The sequence below is a fragment of the Mus musculus genome, chromosome 6, assembly GCF_000001635.26.
Source record: "Mus musculus strain C57BL/6J chromosome 6, GRCm38.p6 C57BL/6J".
Taxonomy (NCBI): Eukaryota; Metazoa; Chordata; class Mammalia; order Rodentia; family Muridae; genus Mus; species Mus musculus.
Genome location: NC_000072.6, coordinates 43,648,897 through 43,672,727, shown reverse-complemented (window position 1 = coordinate 43,672,727; position 23,831 = coordinate 43,648,897). Strand labels below are relative to the sequence as shown.

The window sequence follows — 23,831 nt, the reverse complement described above, 5'->3', positions numbered from 1 at the left end:
TCAAGGTCCACACCCTAGCCACCAATATATTTCCTCATTAAAGAAGGATGCCAAACACTCTGTCATCAAAACACCTTTGAAAGTTATTCAGAATATTGAAGTGGTGTCTTTGAGAGTTGGTTTTATATCTGTTGACAAATCATTCTATTTAGTGATGTCCCAAACCCTCGGATGCTTCAGGAGGAGATAACAGATGAAGAACATTTTCTCTAATTCCGGCTCACCCATGGAGCTTTAAGAATGCAACCTAGTCTCTACACATATACAGAGCTGCAGGGCCAGTGTGTATGCTCTTAACTTAAAGCCTACAAGGAAGATAAGGGCTTTGGTAGTGATGCTTGTGAAAGTTTTCTAAGAAATTCTAAAAGCCAAAAGCTCATGTAATTTTGTTACTTTCCTTTACAAATTAGGCCCCTAAACAGTCAATCTTTTTTTTTTTTTTTTTTTTTTTTTTGTCTGAGACAGGGTTTTCCTGTGTAGCCCTGGTTGTCCTAGAATTTGTGCTGTAGACCAGTCTGGTCTCAAACTCACAGAGATCCTTCTGCCTCTGCCTCCTGAGTTCTGAGATTTAAAGGTGCAAGTCACCATTGCCTGGCCAATTAATTGATTTTAAATAAAGTGACCTTAAGAAATATGCTTACTGCTGTAGGTATATGGCAACCTAGAGATTTTCCCATTGGCAGGAGGAGCAAAGAGTTGGCTTTAGCCTACTTTATAATTCAGTCTCTTATGGTAATTACTTATTACAGATTTGACATGACTGCTTTCATCTTTCATCTGTTGGCTTAGTGTATAGCATGAGAACGCAGAGATTTGTAAAAAGGCTTACTTTCTGCTAACGGGGTTAATTTTAGAAAGCCATTCTGGTTGTTCAGTGTAGTCACTGACATGCAATAACTTTCGATATTATAAAATATTCTAGAGAAGTACCTATTGACATGACAAGACAGTCACTGTCTCTGGGTGTATTCTTAAATTGGGAAGTAAAAATAATCTGTTTTTGTTAGATGGAAATTGTCACTTTACATAACCTGACAATATAAAATATATTTACTACATATAGATAAGCTATGGGTATTTAAGCTGAGAGTGCCAATTTTTAAAATTCCACCTTATCAAATGGTTTCTATTTAAAAAAAGTTATTTAAATGAGATACTATTTTACTTCGTTAATAATCGATGCTGTTGCTTATATTTTAAACAAGCATACTAAGTTTATCATATGAGGAAACAAAGACTATCACTCAGACACTTTCTACTCAGACTCATTCCTTAGGTGCTGACTTTATCTGACTTTTTTTAAATAAAGTTTCCAGGTTCATGTTTCTTATACAGGAGTCTAATATATTAAACTATCTAATTGCAGTTTCCTGAGCTTTCTATAGAACTCTGGTCATGGTCCAGCCAGCCGTACAATTTCATTTAACCTTAACTTTATACTTAACCTTATATTGATTCATGTTAATTTTGAAATAAAATTTTTCTTCTTGTAACATTTGTCTCTTAATGTTCCCCACCAAGTTGTACAGTTATTACCTCCTGGACCATTGCCAGCTGTTAGGTTTTATCATGTCTCCTCGGATGGATCCTCTTCTGAACACTCTATCTGCTACTCCCCTCATCTATCATGTCAGCTCTAAGCAGTCACCAACAGATCAACACCCCCAAGCCCTGAAAAGCAGTTTGGGTACCCTTGAAAGTGGACTAACAGGCCATGGCCATCCACCTCATCCAGGCCATGGGCCATCCACCTCATCTTCCTTCTTGCCACTCTGGACTTTGCTTTGGGGAACTCAGAACTAAAACATCTGGACTAAAGCCTTCCTTGCATAATTATCCTTTGTGTCTCCACAGCTCAGATTGGTTTAATCTGGTATTCAGGATCAGCTCAACTCTTTGACTGTCTTAGCCCTGCAAATTGAAAATGATCTGACTCATGCTAAGGCTGTCATTTGTGCCCTCTTCTGTGATCAATGCTACTTTTTTTTTGCCAACAAATCCTAGCTGGTTTGAAGTGGGGCCTAGAGCCAGCAACAGAAACCAGAAAATTTCAACCACACTCCTCCTCCTATGTATGGGCTTCTGGTTTCTTCCCCCACCTATCCCCTATAAACATAAATATCACTTTTATTTCCTCAGATGATGTTATATGATGAGAGCTGTACCCAAGCTTTATGAATACATAGCTTTAGCTGAACCCCGAGTGATTCTATGCAACTATCTGCAGGCCTAGACCTGGAAGCTTCTAGTCTCCCTATCATCTAATACCCTACAAACCTGGACTATGAAGGCTTCAGCTTCAAGCTTTGTCTGTCAACCTTTTATGTGGTTAAATATTCTTTGGTTATAAAAATGAAATAATTGCATTTACAGAAATATGGGTGGGCCTGCAGGACATTATGTCTATCAAGTGAAGTAAGTTGGTAAAGAAAGGCAAATAGTGTGTGTTTTACTGTTAGTTAGAAACTAGAATGGAGCTATCAAAGAAGGAGAGGATTGAGTCGCGGTTTTCAGCTTTCTGCTGAATAAGCTCAGCCTTTCTAGTTCTTTCTGAACTCTGGCTGGCTGGTTCAACTCAGCTGTTCTGGCTCAAACTCTTCTCCAAGCTGACTGAATCAACCTGGCTTCTCTCAGCTTCTCACTGGATGGCTGTACTTGGCTCAAACTAACTCTCATAATTTAGTCTAAATTTCTGCCTCCTTCTTATTCTCTGGCTTTGATGCTTCTGTTGACCTGTACTGTGCTGCATGAACCATTAACAAACTTATCTGCACTACAGTGCACTTACTACACTGACTTCCAACTGACGAACTTTTCCTTCCTGCACTGCTCTTAAATAACCTCCCTTTCCTGTTTATTCTCCTTAGTGTTGGGTGTATCCTATCTCTGCGCATTCTGTCAAGTCTTTGATGCATCACTTTGTTGACCTCTCAATTAGGTGGCATTGCTTGGGATTAAAGGCGTGTACTGAAGGCACGTTTGTATGGAAGCCAGAAGGATTAACGGTGTATGGTGTGTCTGAATTCCAGGTGGATCACACAGAATTAGAAGGTCTTTAGATCTGGTCAGAGCTGCCATATTGCTGGATAAAAATTCCTCTATCATTGCTACTCTGGATCCTCCCCTGGATCACTTCTTTTCTCCTTATTTTCCTTATACTTGTATGTTTACCCTGTCTGTTAAATGCTTTACTTACTGACCTTCGCTCTATAACCAAACAAAATGTTCCGTGCAAGCTCTCCCAATAGCTCTCACTCTACAGCAGCTCCATTTGTTCTTGATACATCTGCAAAAAGACCTTTTAGCTCAGTGGTTCTCAACCCCCCCCCCCCAGTTCTGTGATGCTTTAATAGCAGTTCCTCATGTTGTGGTGACCCCAGACCATAAAATTATTTCATTGCTACTTCATAACTGTAATTTTGCCACTGTTAGGAATCTTAATGTAAACATCTGTGTTTCCCAGTGGTTTTAGAAGACTTCTGTGGAAAGGTCATTTAACCCATTGGTTGAGAACTGATGTTTAAATACTGTGGTAAAACTCTATCTAAAAGGGACCTTCATCCCTTTTACCCCAGTCCAGCTACAATTCTTAAATTAGTCCTGTATTTTCTCCTGTTCCCTTTCTTTGATGATCTGTGGCTCCCTGCTACTTCTGCTAGTTCATTTTGGTGCAACAGTCCAGCAATGGACCAGTCACTGTCACTCTGAATCAATACCATGTCCTCTTCCTTTCTCCTGCCTCTTTTCCTCCCTGTCTCTCAACCTTCCCAGAAAGTTTCTCAACTTTACTCTGTAAACAAAACCTCTAAAACGTCTAATAACTATTTCTAAGTCCCCTTAAGAAGACAAGATGGCAATCACCTGACCATTGCAGGTAGTCAAATTAAGGCTCTACCCCTTCTAGAGGGCCAGGGGACTCCCTCTTCAATGGAGCCTGGACTATCCCCTCTGACAGAGACACTCCTCAGCAGAAAACACCTATAACACCCCTGCCTTGTATTTTTTTTTTTTAATGGCCTCTCAGAGTTCCAGATAGCTTCTTACTGAAAGATTACAGTTCCTAGCTTCCCTATGAACTACGGGGTAATTCCCTGATAAGGTCCCATCTTCTTCTGTAGGTATTTTGGTCATCTGCACATGTGGGTTGCGAAAGTGCCCCCTTGCCATGAATAAACATTGCCCCACCTAAGGCCAGACTATGCGTCTCTTTTTTCTGCTCTCCTCCCTTCAATTGCTCATTAATCTAACACACACTACCTCAATTTATCTATGTATTTAATGGAATCTTTGCCAAAATACCCATATTTTTCACAGAAAGAAAATGTTTTGAACCACAAAAGATCCCAACTAGATAAAGTATTCTGAACAAAGTGGTAGGTCTCACAGTATTTGTTTTCAAAGCACACTGGAAAATGACAGTAATTAAACCGGCCACTTAAAACCAGACACACAAAACAGTAGAAAAGACAACTCAGAGTTTGAGTCCCTGTTTCTGCAGTCAGTTGATGTCAGTGAAGGCAGTCAAATCATATCTTGGAGATGGTGCTATCCTTTTGTGAAAGGTTCTGCGAAACTGAACTTCTGTATGCGAAGAAAAGAAACTAGACACCTATCTTCTACTGGGTATAATAGTCAGTGGAAAAATGGATCAAGACTTAAATGTGAGATGTGAAATTCCAGAAGACAATATAAGAAAAAACACTTAGACATTGGTTAGAACAAAGATTTGTATTGTTTTTTTGTTTTTTTTTTCAGTATGTGTAAGGAACGTGAATGAAAAAAGGGAACAAAAGGGAAGGACATGACTGCTCCTAGGTGTGGTGAAGGAGAATGTTTATTGTAGATAAAAGGGAGAGCACAGCCAGAGTTGGGGACAACTGGAAGAAGTCTGAGCTGACACTTGTGAGGAGAGGGGAAAAGGGAGAGGCAGGAGAGGAGATGGTAAACAAAAGGACCAGGTATGCAAAATGGCTGGATTATATGGGAAGGGCTGGAGACATTTAGAGTAGGAGGTGGGGTATGCCATCCGTACCCTGAAACAGCTAGGAACTGAGCAATGCAGAGGGAACCTGACAACCAGGTCCATGTTGGCTCTTTGTCATGGGTTTGAGATCTAACAACTTTTCCAAACAACCATGGCAACAAATAATCTAAATTAGAAGTGGGCCAATGACTTGAATAGCCATGTCTCAAGAAAGGATGCATACATGGCCAAAAAAGCATAAACAATACTGCCCGCCATCGCAAATCCCCAGGGAGTTAAAATAAAACCACAACAGGATATCAACATGAGAGAGATGAGAGATGGAAGAGAGGGACAGTGATAAGGATTCTTACAAAGGGAAAGTAAGGAAGCTGGGCAAGGATGCAGAGAAAGAGAAACTCGATCATGGTTAATGGAAGTTTAAGTTAGCGTAGACCTATGGAAAACACAATGGAAACTCCTTAACTAAACAGGTGATAGAACTACCATATGGTTCACTCATCCCACTGCTGGGCATACATCCAAAGAGAATGGAAAACACAGTCAAATGCTCTGTACTCTTATGTTTATTGAAGTAGCATTCCTTTGCAAAGATATTGTAATAGAGAAATGGCATTCTTCAGTAATAAAAATAATGAAATAATGGAATTTACAGAGATGTGGATGGGACGGGAGGACATTATGCCTGCCAAGTGAAGTAAGTTGTCAAAGAAAGGCAAATAGTGTATGTTCTGCTAGCTAGAAGCTAAAATGTTGGCATCAAAACTGGAAAGAATTGAATAATGATTGCCCAAGTTTGGGAAGTGTATTTGGAATCTTTAAATAGAAAGAAATGGATGTTTGAGTTAAAAAGATTAAAAAGGACTTACCTATTACCCGACTGGGGAAGGGGAAGTTCATCAGTTAGAATGTTTGACTAGCTGGATACCCAGCACCAGCCACATTAACTTGACATAGTAGTCATGATTGAAAGAGCAGTACTTAGAAGGAAGAAACAGGAGGACCAGATGAATGAAGTCATCTTTCGCTACACAGTGATTTTTGAGGCTAGCTCGGTATACCTGGAACTGGTTTTTAAACGCAGGGATGGGTCTCTGTTATTTCTGGGCCAGCAGGAGACCTACAGGTTCTCAGAATTTTTGAGTCCTCATCTATGCTGGCTTAGAGATGGTGGTGGTGAAATTTTGGTTCTTTGGCTTTGCTAAAAAAAAAAAAAAAAGCTGCATTCCTACAACGTGGTGATTTATTTTAAAGGGTTCCCATTGGTATGTTTACAAAGCACTGTTTGTGCAAAGCACGGGAAGCAGAAGATGAAAGAGAAGGTGGACTCAGTGGACTGGGTGTAACAGATGGGCGAAGGTGGATGGAATTCTCCACTGTGCAGGGAACTGAGCACAGCAGGCTGGTACTAAGCACCCCGCGGTTGCTAGAAGCTACGCAGGCGGCAGCCAGGGGCCCCTCCGGAAGAGGCGGGGCTCTGTGCTCGCGCACGAAGCCCTCTCCCGCGAACGCGCGGCGCGCCCCAGGCTCCGCAGCCGAGCGCCGAGCTTTCGATCCGTCACTCCCGCAGCCCTCGCTCGCGTCGCTCGTGGCTCCACCCGCCATTGTGTAAGTGCGCGGCTGCCGGCGCGGGCTGGCGGGGCGGGGGCGCGGGAAAGAGGGAGCGAGGGAGGCCGCCCCTCGCCGCCAGTCCCCGGATGGAAGCTGGGGCGTCTGGGTGAATAGAGGCAGTGGCCGGAGCTGGAGCCTGGAGCTCGCTTGAGATTCCAGGTTCTCCAGCCTCTGCCTGGGACTTTCCCCCGCCCACCGCTGCACCTTCCTGGCCTCCCGTAGTGCCGGGTCCAAAGTGCCTGCTGCGGGATGCTTACTCCTGTCGCAGAATTACGTTTGGGAAATAACTTGGGACTTATTTTGTTTTCCATACAGAATCCATTCCCCGCTATGGAGCATGCCTTTACCCCGTTGGAACCCCTGCTACCTACGGGTACCGTATTCTTTACCATGCTACAGTGTCAGCACGAGCCCCGCAGAGGGACCTCATTCCTACCCTGAAGGCCTTAACCGAAAACTCCATTTCCTTTTTCCTGTGCGCAAGTTAGCAACCACACCTGTGCCTCTGTTTCCCTGTTTGGAAAGTGAACATAAATATTTAGTCTTTGCCCTGTAGAACTTTTGTGAGGACTGAGCGAGTTGATACAGTTTGTATCCTCTACCTGATATTCCAAGAGTAAACAACCAACATGCCAAACACACATATCCAACCGTGGAACATTTGACACTGGGAACGTGAGGGATGTCCATAGCTGTCTGTCAGGGACGTTTCTAATCATCTTGAAAGTACCTGAACTTAGTACAAGATCAGTACATGGTTACATACAGTGTCTTGAAGTTTTAACCCTAAGGCTTTTAATTTTTATTATAAAACTTGGTGCTGGGGATTGAGTCCAGAGCCTTGAAAATGCTAGGTAAGATACACTTATCAGTAAACTGATTACCCAGCCCATAGGATTTTTATTTCTCAAACTTTGAAGTTATTGTACTTCACATGATGACATGTGGAATGAGTTTTATTAGTAGCATTTATTCTTATGTAATTTGACTACAGTGATAAATTGTAAGGCTAGTTAGTTGTATTTAATTTTCAAGTTACACTTTTTATCTATGGATGTTTGTGTAGGTACATGTGCGCATATGCATATGGGGGTCAGATGTCATTCTGGGGTGTCATTCCTCAGGTGCTGTCATCCACTTTGTTTCTGAGTTTCTCACTGACCTGGAAATAATTGATTAGGCTAGGCTGGCCAGCTGGCCAACTGGATAGGGACCCCAGGTATCTTTCTGGGGCTACCTCTCTAGATATAGGATTATACGCATTAGCTACTATGCCATGTCTCTGGTGTCTATGGTCCTGTGAACCACCTTGTATACCTCTAGTCTACTGTTGATTCTTTTTATCTTATATAAGTGAGGGAAATAGTGATAGATTGAGAATTAAAACAGGTTGTTTTATTAATGTGGTTATGAGGTTTCCGGTTTCTCACTGTAAACAGTTTTTCAGACATAAAGCATCACAACATCTTGCAAATTAAATTTCACAGTTTTTTAATTATCTAATAATGGCAGAACCAATAGCATTTCCAAAAATAAGCATTTGATCCTGGTGGGCTCGCTGTCCTTCAGATTACTTATTAAGAATGTTGGTTTCTGAAAAATCGTCAGTGTTTTCTGCCTTGAAAGTACAGAGAGGGCTAAGTGGTGTAAGATGATGTTGAAGAATTTGAATCTATGGGTTTTAATGTTAGTCCTGCTGCTTAGTGGTTCTCGGACCTTACACTTTTGTTTCTTCATCTGGAGAGCAGAGGTCTGTCCTGGGGCTATTGGTGCTATCAGTGAATTCATGTGAAGCAATTCGATTCAATAGCTAGGAGTTGTTAGATTCAATGGCAAAGTCTCAGAGCAAACAAAATGGCACTGGGAGTTCAGGGCCAGTTCTGAGATGGGAATAGTAATGTATAGGAATTGAAGTGCTTTGCCTTCGATTTTATAACCGGCTCAGTGGAGAAGCCTTGACTCTTTAATTTTGTGCACTTTTATGTCTACACTGGAGCAAGGCCTGTAACACTGTGGTGTAGATACCTGTGTCAGATACAAAATTGCCAAGCCAGGATCAGTGTTCCTTGGGTGGTTTTTCAGAATTTCTTCCTCTGTATTCCTATCTCACTTTTAACTTTGGCCTTGAAAACAGGGACCACAGGCATGTTTCTGCTGACTTTAGGTCCATGTAAGATGGAGTAAAATTGAATGGTAACTCTGAGACCAGCACAGTGCCTAGTCCCATTTTTATTGGAGGGCTTTTCTTTTTTTTTAATCAAGTAAATAAAGCCTTCCCCAAACCACTAATATTTTACTGTCGTCTTCTGGAAATAACTGTTAATACTTATTTCAGACAGAAAGGATATTTATTATACATTGTTTTGCAGATGACTAGTTTGGAACAGTGAGTTAAAATGTGTATGTATTTTAACTTTGATGTTTTATGAGATCCTTGTACATTTTTTTCTGAAAGAAAAATAGAAGTGTTTGTAAGTAAACAGACCATTCTACTTAGCTGGGGTCTCAGCTTAGTGGTAAAGTATGTGCCTTGCAGGTCTGTGCCTTATGCTTGTGCTCCATCCTCCTCACTAAAGGCAAACAGCTTTACACCTTCTTCTCAAGTGTGGGCTCAAATGTTTAAATACCTAAACTTAGAAACTAACACTTCCTCCTCTCTATCAAGTTCCGTTGACGTCTTTGTTGTGGATCATATAAACATCTTACTATTGTTTTCTCCTTCCCTTCATCCATCCCTTCATTTCTTCCTGTTTCGTCACTTCCATCTTGCTACACAGTGAATTCCTCAGAGCTTCTGGTCACCTCATCTCTTCCGGTTGTGATGACAGATGCCTATCACCACCACACCTGATGTGATGTGGTAGTGGGGATCCAATCTAGGGCTCATGGTAGGGTGCGAGTACTTTGTGCAACCTAGGGTGCGTGTTAGGAAAGCACCCTACCCACTGGACTCCATCTCCAGTCCAAGTGTTCTGTTTTTCTAATCAGTGACATACATTCAAATTGGTCTATTTTAAGGATCATGTTATTGATGTTTGGATGGATCCTCTCATACACTTCATACTTCGATAACAGGTTTGTTTTGTTTGTTTGTTTGTTTTTGAAAATTAATGCACTTGTATCAGTTGGGTAAATTCCTAGGGATGAAATTGCTGGGTGAAAGGCATTTGTACATTTCCAAGGTCAGGAAAAGCGATGAGCTAACTAACTAGTGCACTAGTTTTCTGTTCTGGGTGCTGCGGGGGATCCAGCAGTGAAAGAATCTGTGTTTTCTGACCAGGAGTGCAGTGTGGAGTGGGAGGTCAGGAACAAAGGAGGATGGAGCCTAGTTAGATGGTGAACTGCAGGGTTCTGTATGACGCACAGGGTCTCCAGAGAAGGCGATTAGGAAGGCAGGAGGAGGCAAAGAGGTCATGATGAGCAGACTTTATCTGCATCTCTAAAAGGGCAAGGATTTAATTTGTGAGTGCCACAGGGACATGAGCTGTGCTTTGCAAGATATGGGCCAGCCAGCCTGAGGGAGGGCTAGTGCTGCCCCCATGCAGGACGGCACTCATATAGAATGTGTGAGGAGGGCAGATGGAGCTGGAGGGCATTGGTGGGAGCTTGAGAATGACTGAGAGATGCATAAAGTCAAGACGTGGAGCATAGAGAGCCCTTTCATAGGAAACGTTTAAAGGTGTCTGTGCGTTCCTCATTTAGAATATTCCGTAAAAATTAATCTTTAGACTACCCGAAAGCAGCTTAAGTAAATCATGGGGATACCCAGCTAGGGGCACATTTACCATCCCAGCACTTGGGAGGCGGAAGCGGGACATTTACAAAAGAGGAAATGTATCACGGTTCTCTGCTAACTGTGAATGTTTTCACAGATACTTATGTATAAAGTTGCCATAAGTTTGTAAAGGAGCTGAAAAATTCCCATCCTGTAGTGTCTTTCACACACGTACAGAAACACTGAGGTAGAGTTTGCCTATGCTAATCAGTGCCATGTTGTGTGGGCTTGTCAAGGAGGAGCAAAAGGCTATGCCATCTAAGTTTGTGTAAGAGTACTCTGATCTTCACATGATGAAATGATATCAGGGAGTATTTTCAAATCTTATCTTGGTTTTGCAGCCCTCCAGGATCTGACTCCTAGCTGTCACCTGGGTTCTTCAGTCCTTTACTTAAGTGAGCATTTGTTCCAACTTCAATGTTCTTTCCTTAGCTCACTCTGTATTGATCACCTAGAGAGCTCCTTATTGTTAGAATTGTTATTCTTAAATCTTACTCACTCTAATAAATACTCAGTGCCAGCGAGCACTTCAGTTTGCATTTCCTGTATATTGTCTTTAATATATTTTAGCAGGGTTTTGCATATCTATAAACATTTGTTTTTTTTAACATTTCTTTTATCTACAAAGGATTTATATATTTTGGATATAACTTTTAAAATTATGTTCTTCCTCTCTGTGTTGTTTGTGTTTGTATGTGCACATGTAATATGTGTCGATGTATATATACTACAACATACATGTGGAATTCATAGGAGTTCTTGTGCAGTCAGCTCTTCTACCTGTAGGCCCTCACAATTGAACTCAGATTCTCAGCTCGGTGGTAAGCACCTTTACCCACATATGGGGCTTTTGGGGATCCTGCTTGAGGTTTAATGATAAAGACACGGAGACGTCTATATAGTTTAGGGCTGTTGGCTATTTGCTGGGCTAGTCTCCCAGCTAGCTTCTTAACCTGACTTCTCAGCCATTTTGTTCTAACAGGGGGTTCTTACTGCCTGGTTCCCAGGTCTGTCCCGTTTCCATTTTGTGTTTTTCTGGCCAGATGTTCTGCTGGTCTTTCTGCCCCTGCTCCAAACTGCCAGCCCTTATGCAAAAAGCACACTCCTTACTCAACCAATTGGCATTGGGGGCTATGTGACCTTGCCCATGGCAGCTGGCCTTTCTCTTTTGAGCAGGTGAGGAAGTGACAAATAATTACATATCCTGCTACTCTGGTGCTTCCTTAACAGTTGAAAAACAGGGATACAGTTTTCATAGCTGCTCAATTCAGTATTTGTGGCTCATCTCAATACCCACAGTGATATTTTGCATGCCTTAGGTACAGTATTGCAATCTTTGGTATTTTATCAATAAAGTTAGACAATTACCTCTTTAATACTGAGGAGGGTTGTGAAGATGATGAATATATAGGGAAAACCGAAATAGTTTACCTGCTTTCTTCATGTTTCAGACTTCAGCTTTTTAAACAAATAAAGACTAATATTTAACTAGTGGGACATTGCTGTTTGAAGCATTGTGAACCCTGGGCTTCTCAGTGGATCCTTGTAAATCTTTACCTTCCCCTTACTTTCTAGTTCATGAGATCATGTCTATCACAAAGCCTCACAGCTCTGTATGTTTGAAACTTTTAACAGAAAGGAAAGTGTATGTTAACTTGACACAATGTGGAGTCATAGAGAAAGGAACTAATCACAAGGGACTGTCTATCTCAGGTTGGCCCATGGGCCTGTCTTTGGGGAGTTGTCTTGGTTAGATTTATTGATGTGAGAAGACCCAGTTTGAAAGTGGAAGGCACCTGTCTCTGAACTCAAGAGTGCATGCATTAATTGGTTCTTCTCTGCTCATGACTATAGATGTGATAGGCCTACCTGCTTCAGGCTCCCAGCTACTGTGACCTTCCTGCTATAAGGGTTTGTAACTTGAAAGGGTGAGATATAATAAAGTTTTCTCCCCTAAGCTGCTTTTGTTACAAGGTATTTTATTAGAGCAACAGAAATAAAACTCAAGACGGAGAAGCAGGAGGATTGCTGTTCAAGGCCATCCTTGTCTACCTAGTGAGTTTCAGTCTAGCAGAGACTACAGCATGATGCCCCATGTCAAACACCAACAAAAACCCACAAGAAGTTAAGATAAAAGTTTAAAATATATTTTACAATACATGTCTATTGGCCTTTTGCCCATTAGGACAAGGCTCCACGCGGGAGCAAACTTACCTCCATCAGAGGCCAGGAGAGATGCGGTCCTCTCAGTACATACTCCTCGGTGTGCCTCAGCGCTTACAGGTTTGCTCCACCTGACAATAGCCCCACCTTATGTACCCAGCCTTTCATTAAGTGGTATGTCATTCTCAAACTGTAGCATACTCATTGGATAAAGTTAGAAAACAAAATGAGCTGCGTGTGTATTTCAGTGGCCGAATCCTTTAGTGTGGATAGGTCCCTGAGTTCCATCTACCACATTGCCCAAAATAGAACCACACTCCAGCCCCTCAGAGGCTGCTGCTGTTGCCACAGTGTATGTGTGTGTGTCATTCCTGATATTTACTGTGTATAAATAGGCACTTAAGCTCTTTAAAGTAAAAAATGGAATTATGATATAAATTGCTTTAATCAATTTATGACTCTACTTACCATATTCCATAGCATGCAATGCTGTCACTATCCAGGTTTTCATTCTAGAATGTGCTTTCCCAGGGGCTTTCTTCCAGTGAAGACCACCTGCACACTGAATCCAGTCTCTTTGCATCTGCCACACTTGTTCCTTACACTTTTAATTCTCCTTGACATTGTTGACATTTTTAAATAAAGCTTTTATATCAGCCTTAAATAGATTTGATGGAATAAGAAATATAGCAATTTGATATGTCATACAGCTCACTTTAGAATATAACTTCCGAGTCAAAAATTCCATTTTAGTCTCTCCACATAATTTGATCTTCATAAATAAATTTTATGCTGGTAAGGCTTTTATTGATCACTTTACATTTCTTTGCAAAAAGATTATATAGACTTTTAAATTTAGAAAAGATTCCTTTGTGCATGATGCTCTTGGGAGTTATTTCTTCTAAATTGAATTACCATTATTGAGGTTTATTCTAAACTTGATTACCATTTTAAGTATTATTAATGCACGTTTGATCCAGTCAGCATAATTATATTACAGACTTTTGTAATAACTAACATTTACATGACATTGTATGCTCAGCATAGTTCTAATGCTTCAATAGGGCAATGCCTGTAGAAAATTTGTGGAAATAAAAGGCAGCCTAACTTTGAGCTGTAAATGTCCTCATCTTAGTTATGAGACCTTCCATGTCTATCAGTTTCTAGGAGCCTTAGTTTCTTTAACTATGTAAAATAAGAATAAATATAAACATTAGGTCCCTGGGAAGTGTGAGCTAATTTAAAGTCAGTTTAAGGAGAGAGGTCTGTTCACATGTTAAGTTCTCCTATTAGAACTTTGTACTAAATAAACAACTGATTATTAGACCTACTCTAAATTAGTAACTTTTTTTTTCTGATAAATTTCTAAATGAGATTGCTATTTGAATAAAAGCATTTGGTCTATTTATGTGAGGAAGTTCAAGGTAAAGCTAAATGAATCTCTCTTACTCCAATTACATGCATTCATGCTCATTAAACTTTGTTATTATGTATGCATATGGTTAGTAATTCTGGACCAGCATACTGTTTTGATTAAGTTGTTAATGACTTGAAATATTCTGCACAATGTAGCTATTATATTTCTGGGCACTTTTTTTTTTTGAAAATTTCTGATCAAATAAGTTATGTGTGATAAAACCTGAGGGAAAATATCAGCGTTGGCCAGTTCCAGTGGCATACGTGGATCGGCTGTCTTGAAATTCTGACCCTTATCAATGATAAACACACTCTCTACAGGGCTCCGATCTCTGGATTGTGTCCAAAATTCACATTTCAAGACCCAAGTGATAACATTGTATGTTAGTATGTGCCAACATCCTTTAACCTACTTAGCAAACCAGAGGAAAATCTGATGTGTGAGAATAGACTTGACTATTGTGAATTTGTAGTAGAAGTTGGTTTTTTGGTCATACTACCCAGCCAACGTGGGGCAGTTGATAGACTTTCTGGTTTTGTCTGTTCTCTAGATCTGTGTTCTGTGTGGCACTTTAGCTTCGGAACTCTACTGCTCCTAGAGCTGACTATAACCTGAGTAAAAAGACAAAAACTGCCCTCTCTGTTATTAGAACATTTTCAACATTTTGTAACAATATACTGTTACCTAGGCAGCCTTAACTAAGCCACAGTTGGTAGCTCTGAGAACAGATTGTGAGAGGGCAGACAGACAGGTCAGTGGTTAAGAGCATGTACTGCTATTGCTGAGGCCCAGTGTGGTTCTTACAGATATACTAAATACATATAATTAAAAAATTAAAAAAATATATAAATCTTTTTTTTAAACGTCAGAACTTTATTTTCCTACAATTATGAATGCCAAAGGTCCAAGATCAATTTCTTTCGATTTGGTGTGGTTTCTTCTGTCTGTCTTCCTTTTTGTCTTGCAAATGATATTCAGTTCCTGTGTGCACACATGATTGGCAGGTGTTCTGTGGATAATTTCTCATTCTTATAAAAATGCCAGTTTTGTTTGGATTAATATCTATCCATATGAGTTCCCTCCAAATATAGTCAAATTCTGAAATATTGATTGTTAGGAATTCAGCTATGGTTTAAGTTTGAATTTTGGTTTATGGTTAGTGGTTCTCACGATGCTCTTTTGGTAGGAGCCACCACCAACAATTGCAGTTCCCTGTCAGCTATGCAAATATAAACTTACACATTTGGCATCAAGTAGTAGTCCTTGCTGTTGCTGAGTTCTTATATATGGTATGTAGAGGTCTTTTAAATGTGCTTTTTAAAACTTGTGGTATTTTCAGTTTCTGGCAATTTTATAAATACGTAACCTGATTGTAGTTGGAGGGACTCTTGTAGCCCCATGATTACCAAATAAGGAAGTTTAAAAAAAAAAATCACTGTAATAGGGTGTAGTTGGCATGTAGAATGTCACTTTTTTTTTTTTTTGTCTTTCTTAGGTGCTGTATGAGTATCTGTACATTTCTGTTTGTTCATTTAATACTAATTGATTATCCACTGTTAAAGAAACATTGTTCAGTAGTGTTTGTAAAGACACAGTAAGGAAGAGTCTGTTCATAACCATGGAGGTATATACAGGGATCCCTGCAGCTAGATCTTGTAGTCCTGAGAGATTGAACTTGATGTGTATGTAGCATGGTCAAGAGGGACTTGGTAGCCACAGAGCAAGGTGGGCAATCAGTGAATGGAACATTTTTAAGAGGAGACATTAGATGCTAGGGAGTTTTACCTTTAAAAGTCTATAAGAATTCTTGCTGAGGACAGGGTACACACACATCAGTTGGAGGATGGTAGAGGATGAGAAGCCCCTTAGGATGTTGTAGATGAAACTTAGCTACATCATGTTTTGAAGGAGATGTACAAAGGGCCTATGTGAAGGTTCAGATCCTGACCAAAGTCTGGCCAAACAGAATCTCTGTTATAATATGGGTCTTGCTCTGTGCTACAGAGTAACTGAGAAGTGTATAGGAGGGAAAGTCTAGGAATATGCTCACCAGAGGTAGGGAATTTGCTTCTCATGAAAATGACGAAGGTCGAGGAGGAGAAAGAGGAGGAAGAAGGAAGAAAGAAGGGGAAGAGGAAGAAAAAGAAGAGAAAAGAAAGAAAAAAAGAAGGAAAGACATTTACTTTGGTTCATTGTTTCAGCCCAGGGTTGCTTGTTCTGTTTCTGTGGGCCTCTGGTAGCAGCCCACAGTACTTGATGGTAAGGTGCACTTTGTGGAGTAGGCTGCCCATCTCTTGGTTTTTGGGGAGCAACATCTCCTTGAAGGAACATCCCCTACCTGTACCTAATGACCCAACATCTTCAGTAGGCCCTGCCTTTCGGAGGTTTTCCCACTCTCAATAGTTTCTGGTGACCAATCAGTGGAGGACAAATAAGTTTCAACAACAGGTGGTTTAAGATAATAAACACCATTTTGTATGTTATTAAAATGTTCCCAATAGCCTCTTTAGAGGAGGCAATTTTATAATTTCTTTAAACTAGTATCTGTAAAATGTTGCTTTAACTTGTAATCAGTATAGAGGTTATAGATGGTAGAGCTTACATTTCCTGTTCTAAGTTTCCAAGCTTCAGGAGGTGGTTTATATTTCTGTCACATCTTAGTTTTGATGCTAAGTCTTCATTGGATACATTTGATATATATTTAGTTTGTAATTTATCACAAATGGCAGAGAAACCTCTTTGCAAGGTTGCTGCTAAGGATTGTGGTAATGTATTGTCAGGGTCTAGCTAGGAAAATCTAAAAGAAAAAAAAAACTGGACTTTAGAGTTTCAAGAGTTAATCCTAACATTCTTTTTCATTGATCCAAGAATAGCCTCATAACTTTGTAATTAACTTCACAGACAATGAAAAGAATATCCCTTCTCCAGGGTCGGCCCTGGATAAAGGTGTTTGAGATAGATGGAGGGGTAAAACCTGGGTGTTCTGCTTTATGTGATTCTTTGTGTCAGTATGGTTTTGTTGATAGCACTGAAGTAGTATGCTTGCTTTTGAAATCTAGCAAAGGGTCGTCCTTGAGTACAAAAGAAGTTTTCTTGTCTCAAGAGTGCATATCTCAGAGAGCGAAGCTGTCACACAAAATCAATGTCCATCTGAGCCACTTCAGAGCAGTGGCTTTCAGGTCCTTTGTCTTGTCTCAATGAATGAAATTTGGGACAATGGGAGGGTGAGTTTAGAAAGGAGTTTTATGAAGGAAATATAGGTGGGAGCAGAAGACAGCTCCTCCATAGAAGGATCATGTACTAGAAACTGGGTACCATCAGGCTGCTGCTGTTCTCAGGGCGGTTACTGTGGCAGAAACTCGAGTGAGGTGTGGGGAGGTGAGCTGGGCGGTCTACCGTGGTGCCTCTTGTCAGCTTCACACCTGTGGGGTACTCATGTAGGTTGTGGAAGAGGGGAGGGAGGAAGGCTGACAGGAGTACAGATAAGAACCTGAGCTCCATTCTGGCCAAGGCCAAGCCAAGGGCATTTCCAGCTTCCGGCCCAGGATAAACAGCTGAACTTCCTTGGCCAATCTGTGTCTTCCGTTCTTTATCATGCTGAAACTTAGCATATTTCTAAAAGTAACTTTAGAAAAAAAGGGGCGTGGGGAGGACTCATCTCTGTGGAAGGTAGAATCTGAGGCTACTGCTCAAGTATTGTGGTCTTTTATTGACACAGGTTACTTAATCCTATTTCACTTCTCTAAAAAAAATGCAAGGTCATCGAGTGTATTCTTCAGCTCTGTGGCACTTGCCTTGGCAAGTTGCTGCTTTGACTGCAGTACTTTCCTTGTTGTATAATTCATAGTTGTTGAGCTTACCCCTTTAGTAGCCTAAAGTGCACCAAGACTTTCAGGCTTCACAGTACACGTGTACTTTGTTTGTATGCTGTAAATTTAATTTTCCCCCAAGTTTGATTTGATGATTTTTATTTGTTTGTGTGTTTGCTTTTCCTTGTTTATTGTTGTATGTTTAATTATGTTTGGTTATATTTGATGACAAATGTTGCAGTCTAGCTATTGTTAATGGGCAAATTGTTTTACTCATTTTAAGCAGTATCTCATCAGGGTTGAAAACTCCACTCCATGCAGAGCATCTGTCTTCTTGGCCTCAATCTCCAGGGCACTCCTCTCCCAGTCATTCTGGTAGTATTTTGATAGTTATGTTACATGCATTTGGAAACTAAGGGAATCTGATTTGTTTAGATTGAATAACTGAAAACATAAAGCACAGCTCTGAAGGCACTTTTAATGTTGTCAATCATACTCCCCATCCCCTGAATTAAAAAGGAGATGATAAAATATGTAGATTTTGGTACATTAACAACACTTGGCTTTTGAGATACCATGTTTCTGCACTAACTTTCTATCTAGGGGAATTTTTTTTTTTTTGGTTAAATACACTGGAAAGTGTTATTCTTTGTAGGTGGCAAACAGATGCTCAACATGTAATTTGTAATTCATTCTCAATGTAATCCTGCATTTATTGCACCCCTGTTTTTGAAGCTACTTATTCATTTGTCAAAAGGAATAGTTTCTTTCACCTTTTTCACTTTCGGGTACTTTGAGCTTTTGATGTAGGCGCAGGTTGCATGAGGTTCTGGCTCCAGTCACAATTGCTGCTGAGAGGCAGCCCTGGACTGAGAACACTGCACTGGGAGCTTCTTCCTCACCCAAGTGTTAACACTGAGCAGGGAGTCCCGGGCTTGCAGAAATCCCTGCAGCCCCCAGTGTGTCTCGAGTGTGTTCTCCTGTGCGATGACTCTTCTGTTGGAACATAGTCAGGCAGCTTTGTCTTTTGAGAAACCATTCACCTTTGTTAGTGTTGACACAGTAAGCCAACTCTCATCTCAAAAGGAGAACAGATAACTTGTTCTTCGCCAACAGTGAGTAAAGACATTTCTAGCCTTTGGGTTAGTGGAAGCCTGGGATCCATTTCTACATTCCAAAACCACTTACCTAACAGTCACAAAGCTAATCACATATAGAAGTTCTCAATAAACGACTATTTAGGTGCTAAACTAATCTACAATGATTTGGTTCTGTGCTTTCAATATTCTGTCTCTCTAATCACTGGAATTGTAATCAGTCTCACAGGCTGTTTAATAGAGGTATGGCGTTTTCTTTGGCACTTCCCTTCACATTAGACAAACAGGTATTAAAAATATGTATTTCACCATACAGCCTTGTGGCTAAGGTCAAACATACAAATACATATCAAAATAATGGAAGCTTACCTTTGTTTTTCTTCATTTGCAACTTAAGAAGCATAGAAGACTTTAATTTGATTTTTTTTATTTACTCTTTTAAATGTTGAAAGATCTGAACTAGACTATTTTCTAAGATGTCGTTTGTTGAGCTATCACTTGTGCCAAGAACAGTGCTAGGCATGAAGGCATCCCAGGCCATCTCCTTAGGCTTTATACTTTCCAGGCCCACCGTTCCTTCCTGGAAACCTAGAGCTACCCAAAAGCTCCGGGAGAACCTGCTTCTCATGATTCTAAATGACAACAGCTGCAGGATATTTGTAACACTCACCAGGGTTTGTGGTTTATCATCAGATGAAATTGAGCTTCAGTGGAAGTAAATAAAGTAACATCGAAACCAAAAGATAAGTCCACACACTCTCTTGTATATATTTATGAAGCTTTTGTGTGGTATACTCAAAGCTACTCAACTGAAATTCTAGGTGTATATAAGAAACACAGCATCACAGTGCTCACCTCAGACTGGCTGAATAAAACCCTGCCTTACTTTCAGTAGTACATGCAGGTCAGACTTCAGCCCCTTAAAATTTGGGACACACTGACAAAAGAAGCCACACTTTTAAAAAACAATGAAAACAAGCAAAACTTCATATGAAATGCTAATTTAATATGCTATCCAGTCTTCTTTTTAGCTAGTGATGCCTGGTGAGTCTTCTATAAGCTTTGCTGTTGTCTGGGTGACTGTGCGTGTGGACAAGGCATAGTGCAGAGCACATTTATTTGAGTCTCCTGCTATTGTCCTCTGTCCCAGCAGCATCGCCAGGGACTGTGGGACTGTCTTCTTTGGGGTACTTGTTATACTTTTCAAAATAGATGTGTATGATTTTGGTTCTGTCAATATATTTGGTACAGATAGAATGAAACTTTCCACATGCTTTTGATTTCAGTATTGGCGAAGTGAATCTAAAATTTTTATATGTAATTACTAGCCTCAAAGTAATATGTTAGGAGACAAATGCTAAAACTTGAGTTTGTAATCTTTACAGATTTAGAACCATGCAATAGAATGATGAAGTAGATTGGGGCGTGTCCGTACTAACTTTCTGAGGCTTACTAAGGAAGATTTACCCTGACCACGCAGAATCATCCCATAGGCTGGAGCCCAAGATGGAGTATGGGGAAGGAGAAAGTCAGCTGTGATTCTCCCTCTGCATTTGGGTCTGCCCTGAGGTGAACTGCTCTGCTTCAACAAATGTCTCTTCCTGACATTTCTGAAAATGAACAAAATAAGTCTCCTCCCCACTCCCTGAGTTACTTTTGTCAGATACTGTGCTCGCTCACAGATGCTAACTAATACAACAGGATTACAGTCAGGAGTGGGTCCCTGCGGAAACTGCTCATCTGAATGATGCTCTCTAAATGGTCCCTGTAGGCAAGAGGCATCCATGAAGGAGCATTTTTTTCTCAGTTGGCTTCAGCGAAATAGTCACATTGTCACAGTCCTTTCTCTGATGACACATACCATGCCAGTAAATGAAACCATAGTGTTAATTTTGGGAAATGGGCTTTGAAGACTAATGACTTTGGAAACCTGTAGACATTTTTTTCTGCTCGTTCCTTCCGTTTTTCTTCTTCTTTTTCGGGGAATCAGGACTTTAAATTGTTTGCTCTAAGATAGAACAGATCCAGTCCACTGGCCACCTGAAAGTATGCTCAGGTTGTGGCTTGTGATTATTGTTTGATCTATATAGAAGGAACATGCTCCTCTCTGTCTTGCTGTCTGTCTGACTTTCTCTGTCTCTCTCTCTGTCTTTCTCCCTCTCCCTTCTCCTTCCTACCCCCCTTGCGTGTGTGTGTGTGTGTGTGTGTGTGTGTGTGTGAGTTTATTGAACTAGTACTTTGTGTCTCTTAATGCCTGTTGCAGCATATTCACATATCTTAGCAGAAAGAACAAACAAACAAATGGTGTGTATCTTCATAGAGCTTATAGGCTAGTAGGGCACCTGGATACAAATGTCAGTGCAGTATGAAAGGGAGCTTCGAATCACATGAAACATATGAAACAAAGCTGAGGGCTTGTGGAAGGATTCTATCAACTCTCTAATTTTGGAAATCTACATCAATACTGTATGAAATTTTGTATCTGTTAATGCATCTTTTGGAGTAGAATTATGAAAGGAAATATAACACCTGAGTCTCTACTACATATTTCTAGATGGCTTCTGAGAAAGGATGAATCAAGTTGACTGAGCAGTTACAGCATATTCGTGTCCTTTTTAGTATGGCCTTGTTAGAATGCCCTAGAAAATTTTTTTCTAGACAGTGTGTTCTGTAGCTCAGGCTGATCTTAATCTTGAACTCCTTGTGTGTGTGTGTATGTGTTATATGCATATGTACCTCTTCATATGTGTGTGCAGATGTAATTGGGGCTCAGATGTTAGCAATGAACTCTTCTGTTGTACTCTACCTTCCTTTTTGAGACAGGGTTTCTCACTGAATCTGAAAGTAAATGATCAGGGTTAGTGTAGCCAGACTTTGTTTTTTATTTGGGTGCTATGGATATGAACTCACGTCCTCATACACCACATTGCTGAATGAGCTCTCTCTTCTGGGCCATGAGCTTACATTTTTAATCTTTCTGCTTCTACTGAGTACAGGGTTAAAGGCGTGTAATACCACAGTCTTTTATGCAGTGCTAGGGTCCGAACCCAGGGCTTCATGTGTGCTAGATAAGCATAGACAATCTATCAAATGTGTGTATTTCTAGCCCATCTTTGCAAATTTTGGTGGAAGAATCTATGAAAATTATTTTTGCTTCTCAGCTCCTCTATCTTATAAGACTTTTTCCTTACTCAGACTAGCACTAATCATTATCCAAATTGGGAAAATTTTTAGAACTTGAAAATGAACAGAAGATAATCTGGGTTTGTCTCATGGGTCCTGCAGTGACTGTGTGGGCTTCTCTTCTCTTTCTTTCTTCAGATAGACTTTTACAATGCTGTGGTAGTACAAGCTAATTAATAACTGCGCACATGATTCTTATTTACAATATTGCAGACAATTTCTGTGCAGGGGCCGTGTAATTGATTTCTACCTTGATGAACAGATGTTCTAAGATACTATGGTTAATTGCTGTGTGGCAGAAATTATAAAAATACCCAGTTAACCATATTCTACTTTAGTAATGCTTTTCACCATTCTCCCATGCTCAAGACAACAACAATGACAACACCAACAACAACTGAAAAAAAAAAAAAACCAACCAAACAACCAAAAACCAACCAAACAAAATCCTAACAATTCCTTTTATTAAATAGTGTCTCTGTTACTTTCCAAAGGACTGGCTGTCTTGATGCTTAGAGGGTCCTTGTTACAGCAGATGTACCATTCTTAGGTAATCAGGAAATAGGTTTTAAATTGTTGGCTCATAACCACACCTTGAAATTGGTACTAATATCCTAATTAATTATTGAATAGTCTTTGGCGCGTGATCATTTTATATTTGTAGGAAACCAAAATTTTTGTTTTTTTGAAATTATGATTTAATCAGTTAAATCTTTGCTGATTAAATTGTTAAGAAACCTTTTTTTTTTAAATTTGATTTTTGTATAGTTGATATATAACAGCCGTTATAGAAAGTGACTACAAACTCCCAAACTATAGAATCTAACCTTTCACAACATGGTGCACACTTGGCGTGGCACAGGGAGTGCTCTGCTTAATGCTGTCTTTAGTGCTCCTGGAGAAAATGCATGCATGTGGAGATGCAGCAGAAGGCACTTTCCACAGGAAGGTGTGCAGAGCACATGGCTACATCATGGCAGAGTGCCCTGGAAGCAGCCCAGCAGGCATTCTACCCCAGTAATGCTCTCCTGATTTGCTTTAGCAGCCCAGCAGCTGCCTCTGAAGCTAGGAATTTTCAGGTGGTGAGATAGTCTTAATTCCTCAGCAGCCAATCTCAGCATGCCTTGTCTTTAGTCCTGGAAAAGATCCAGAAAGGGATGGCAGAGATAAGGATACAACCTCTAGGACTTTCTGGATGTTTCTGTTTTCTCATGCATTCTCTAACAATGATATGGACACAGTAGCTATGTTACATTTATTTGGGCATCAGTTGCATAGTTTTATGTGCTTTAATTCCCCTAAGCTTGATCCATGTGCTAGGTATTACTTTCAAACTATACACATGACTCTCACTCCCAGCCCCCACCACCAAGGCACTAAGTATTGTACTGAAATTTGTTTTTATTTCCTACCTTTTTCTTTTCTTTTCTTTTCTTTCTTTCTTTCTTTCTTTCTTTCTTTTTTTTTTTTTTTGGTGTTTTGAGACAGGGTTTCTCTGTATAGCCCTGGCTGTCCTAGAACTCACTTTGTAGACCAGGCTAGCCTCGAACTCAGAAATCCGCCTGCCTGTGCCTCCTGAGTGCTGGGATTAAAGGCATGCGCCACCATGCCTGCCCTCCCCCCTTCTTTTCCTACCTTTTTCAAAAATTAAAAAAAATATTTTTTATCTGAATTTTGGAAATAACGCATTGCAACTTGGTGGATCTCCAAGGAGTAGAGAGGAACAAACTGACATGGGTAGAGCTCAGAGTGGATAGCTGACACAGGACCTCAGGAATCCCCAAGGGCTGGA

General features: G+C 40.3%; 1 protein-coding gene across 4 annotated transcripts in view; it reads left to right on the top strand.

The window, feature by feature from the left end:
* Positions 1 to 4,935: 4,935 nt before the first annotated feature.
* The window catches only part of Tpk1 (thiamine pyrophosphokinase), a 328,217-nt gene continuing 309,321 nt past the window's right edge, over positions 4,936 to 23,831 (top strand). For 2 of the 4 annotated variants that reach the window (XM_006506219.4, XM_006506218.4), the window contains exons 1-2: positions 4,936 to 6,592; positions 6,911 to 6,968. In XM_006506219.4, the coding sequence (XP_006506282.1) occupies positions 6,926 to 6,968 (43 nt within the window). In that variant the 5' untranslated portion in view covers positions 4,936 to 6,592; positions 6,911 to 6,925. The remainder of the gene's footprint in view (positions 6,593 to 6,910; positions 6,969 to 23,831) is intronic. The other 2 variants (NM_001311111.1, NM_013861.4) reach the window with 1 other exon arrangement.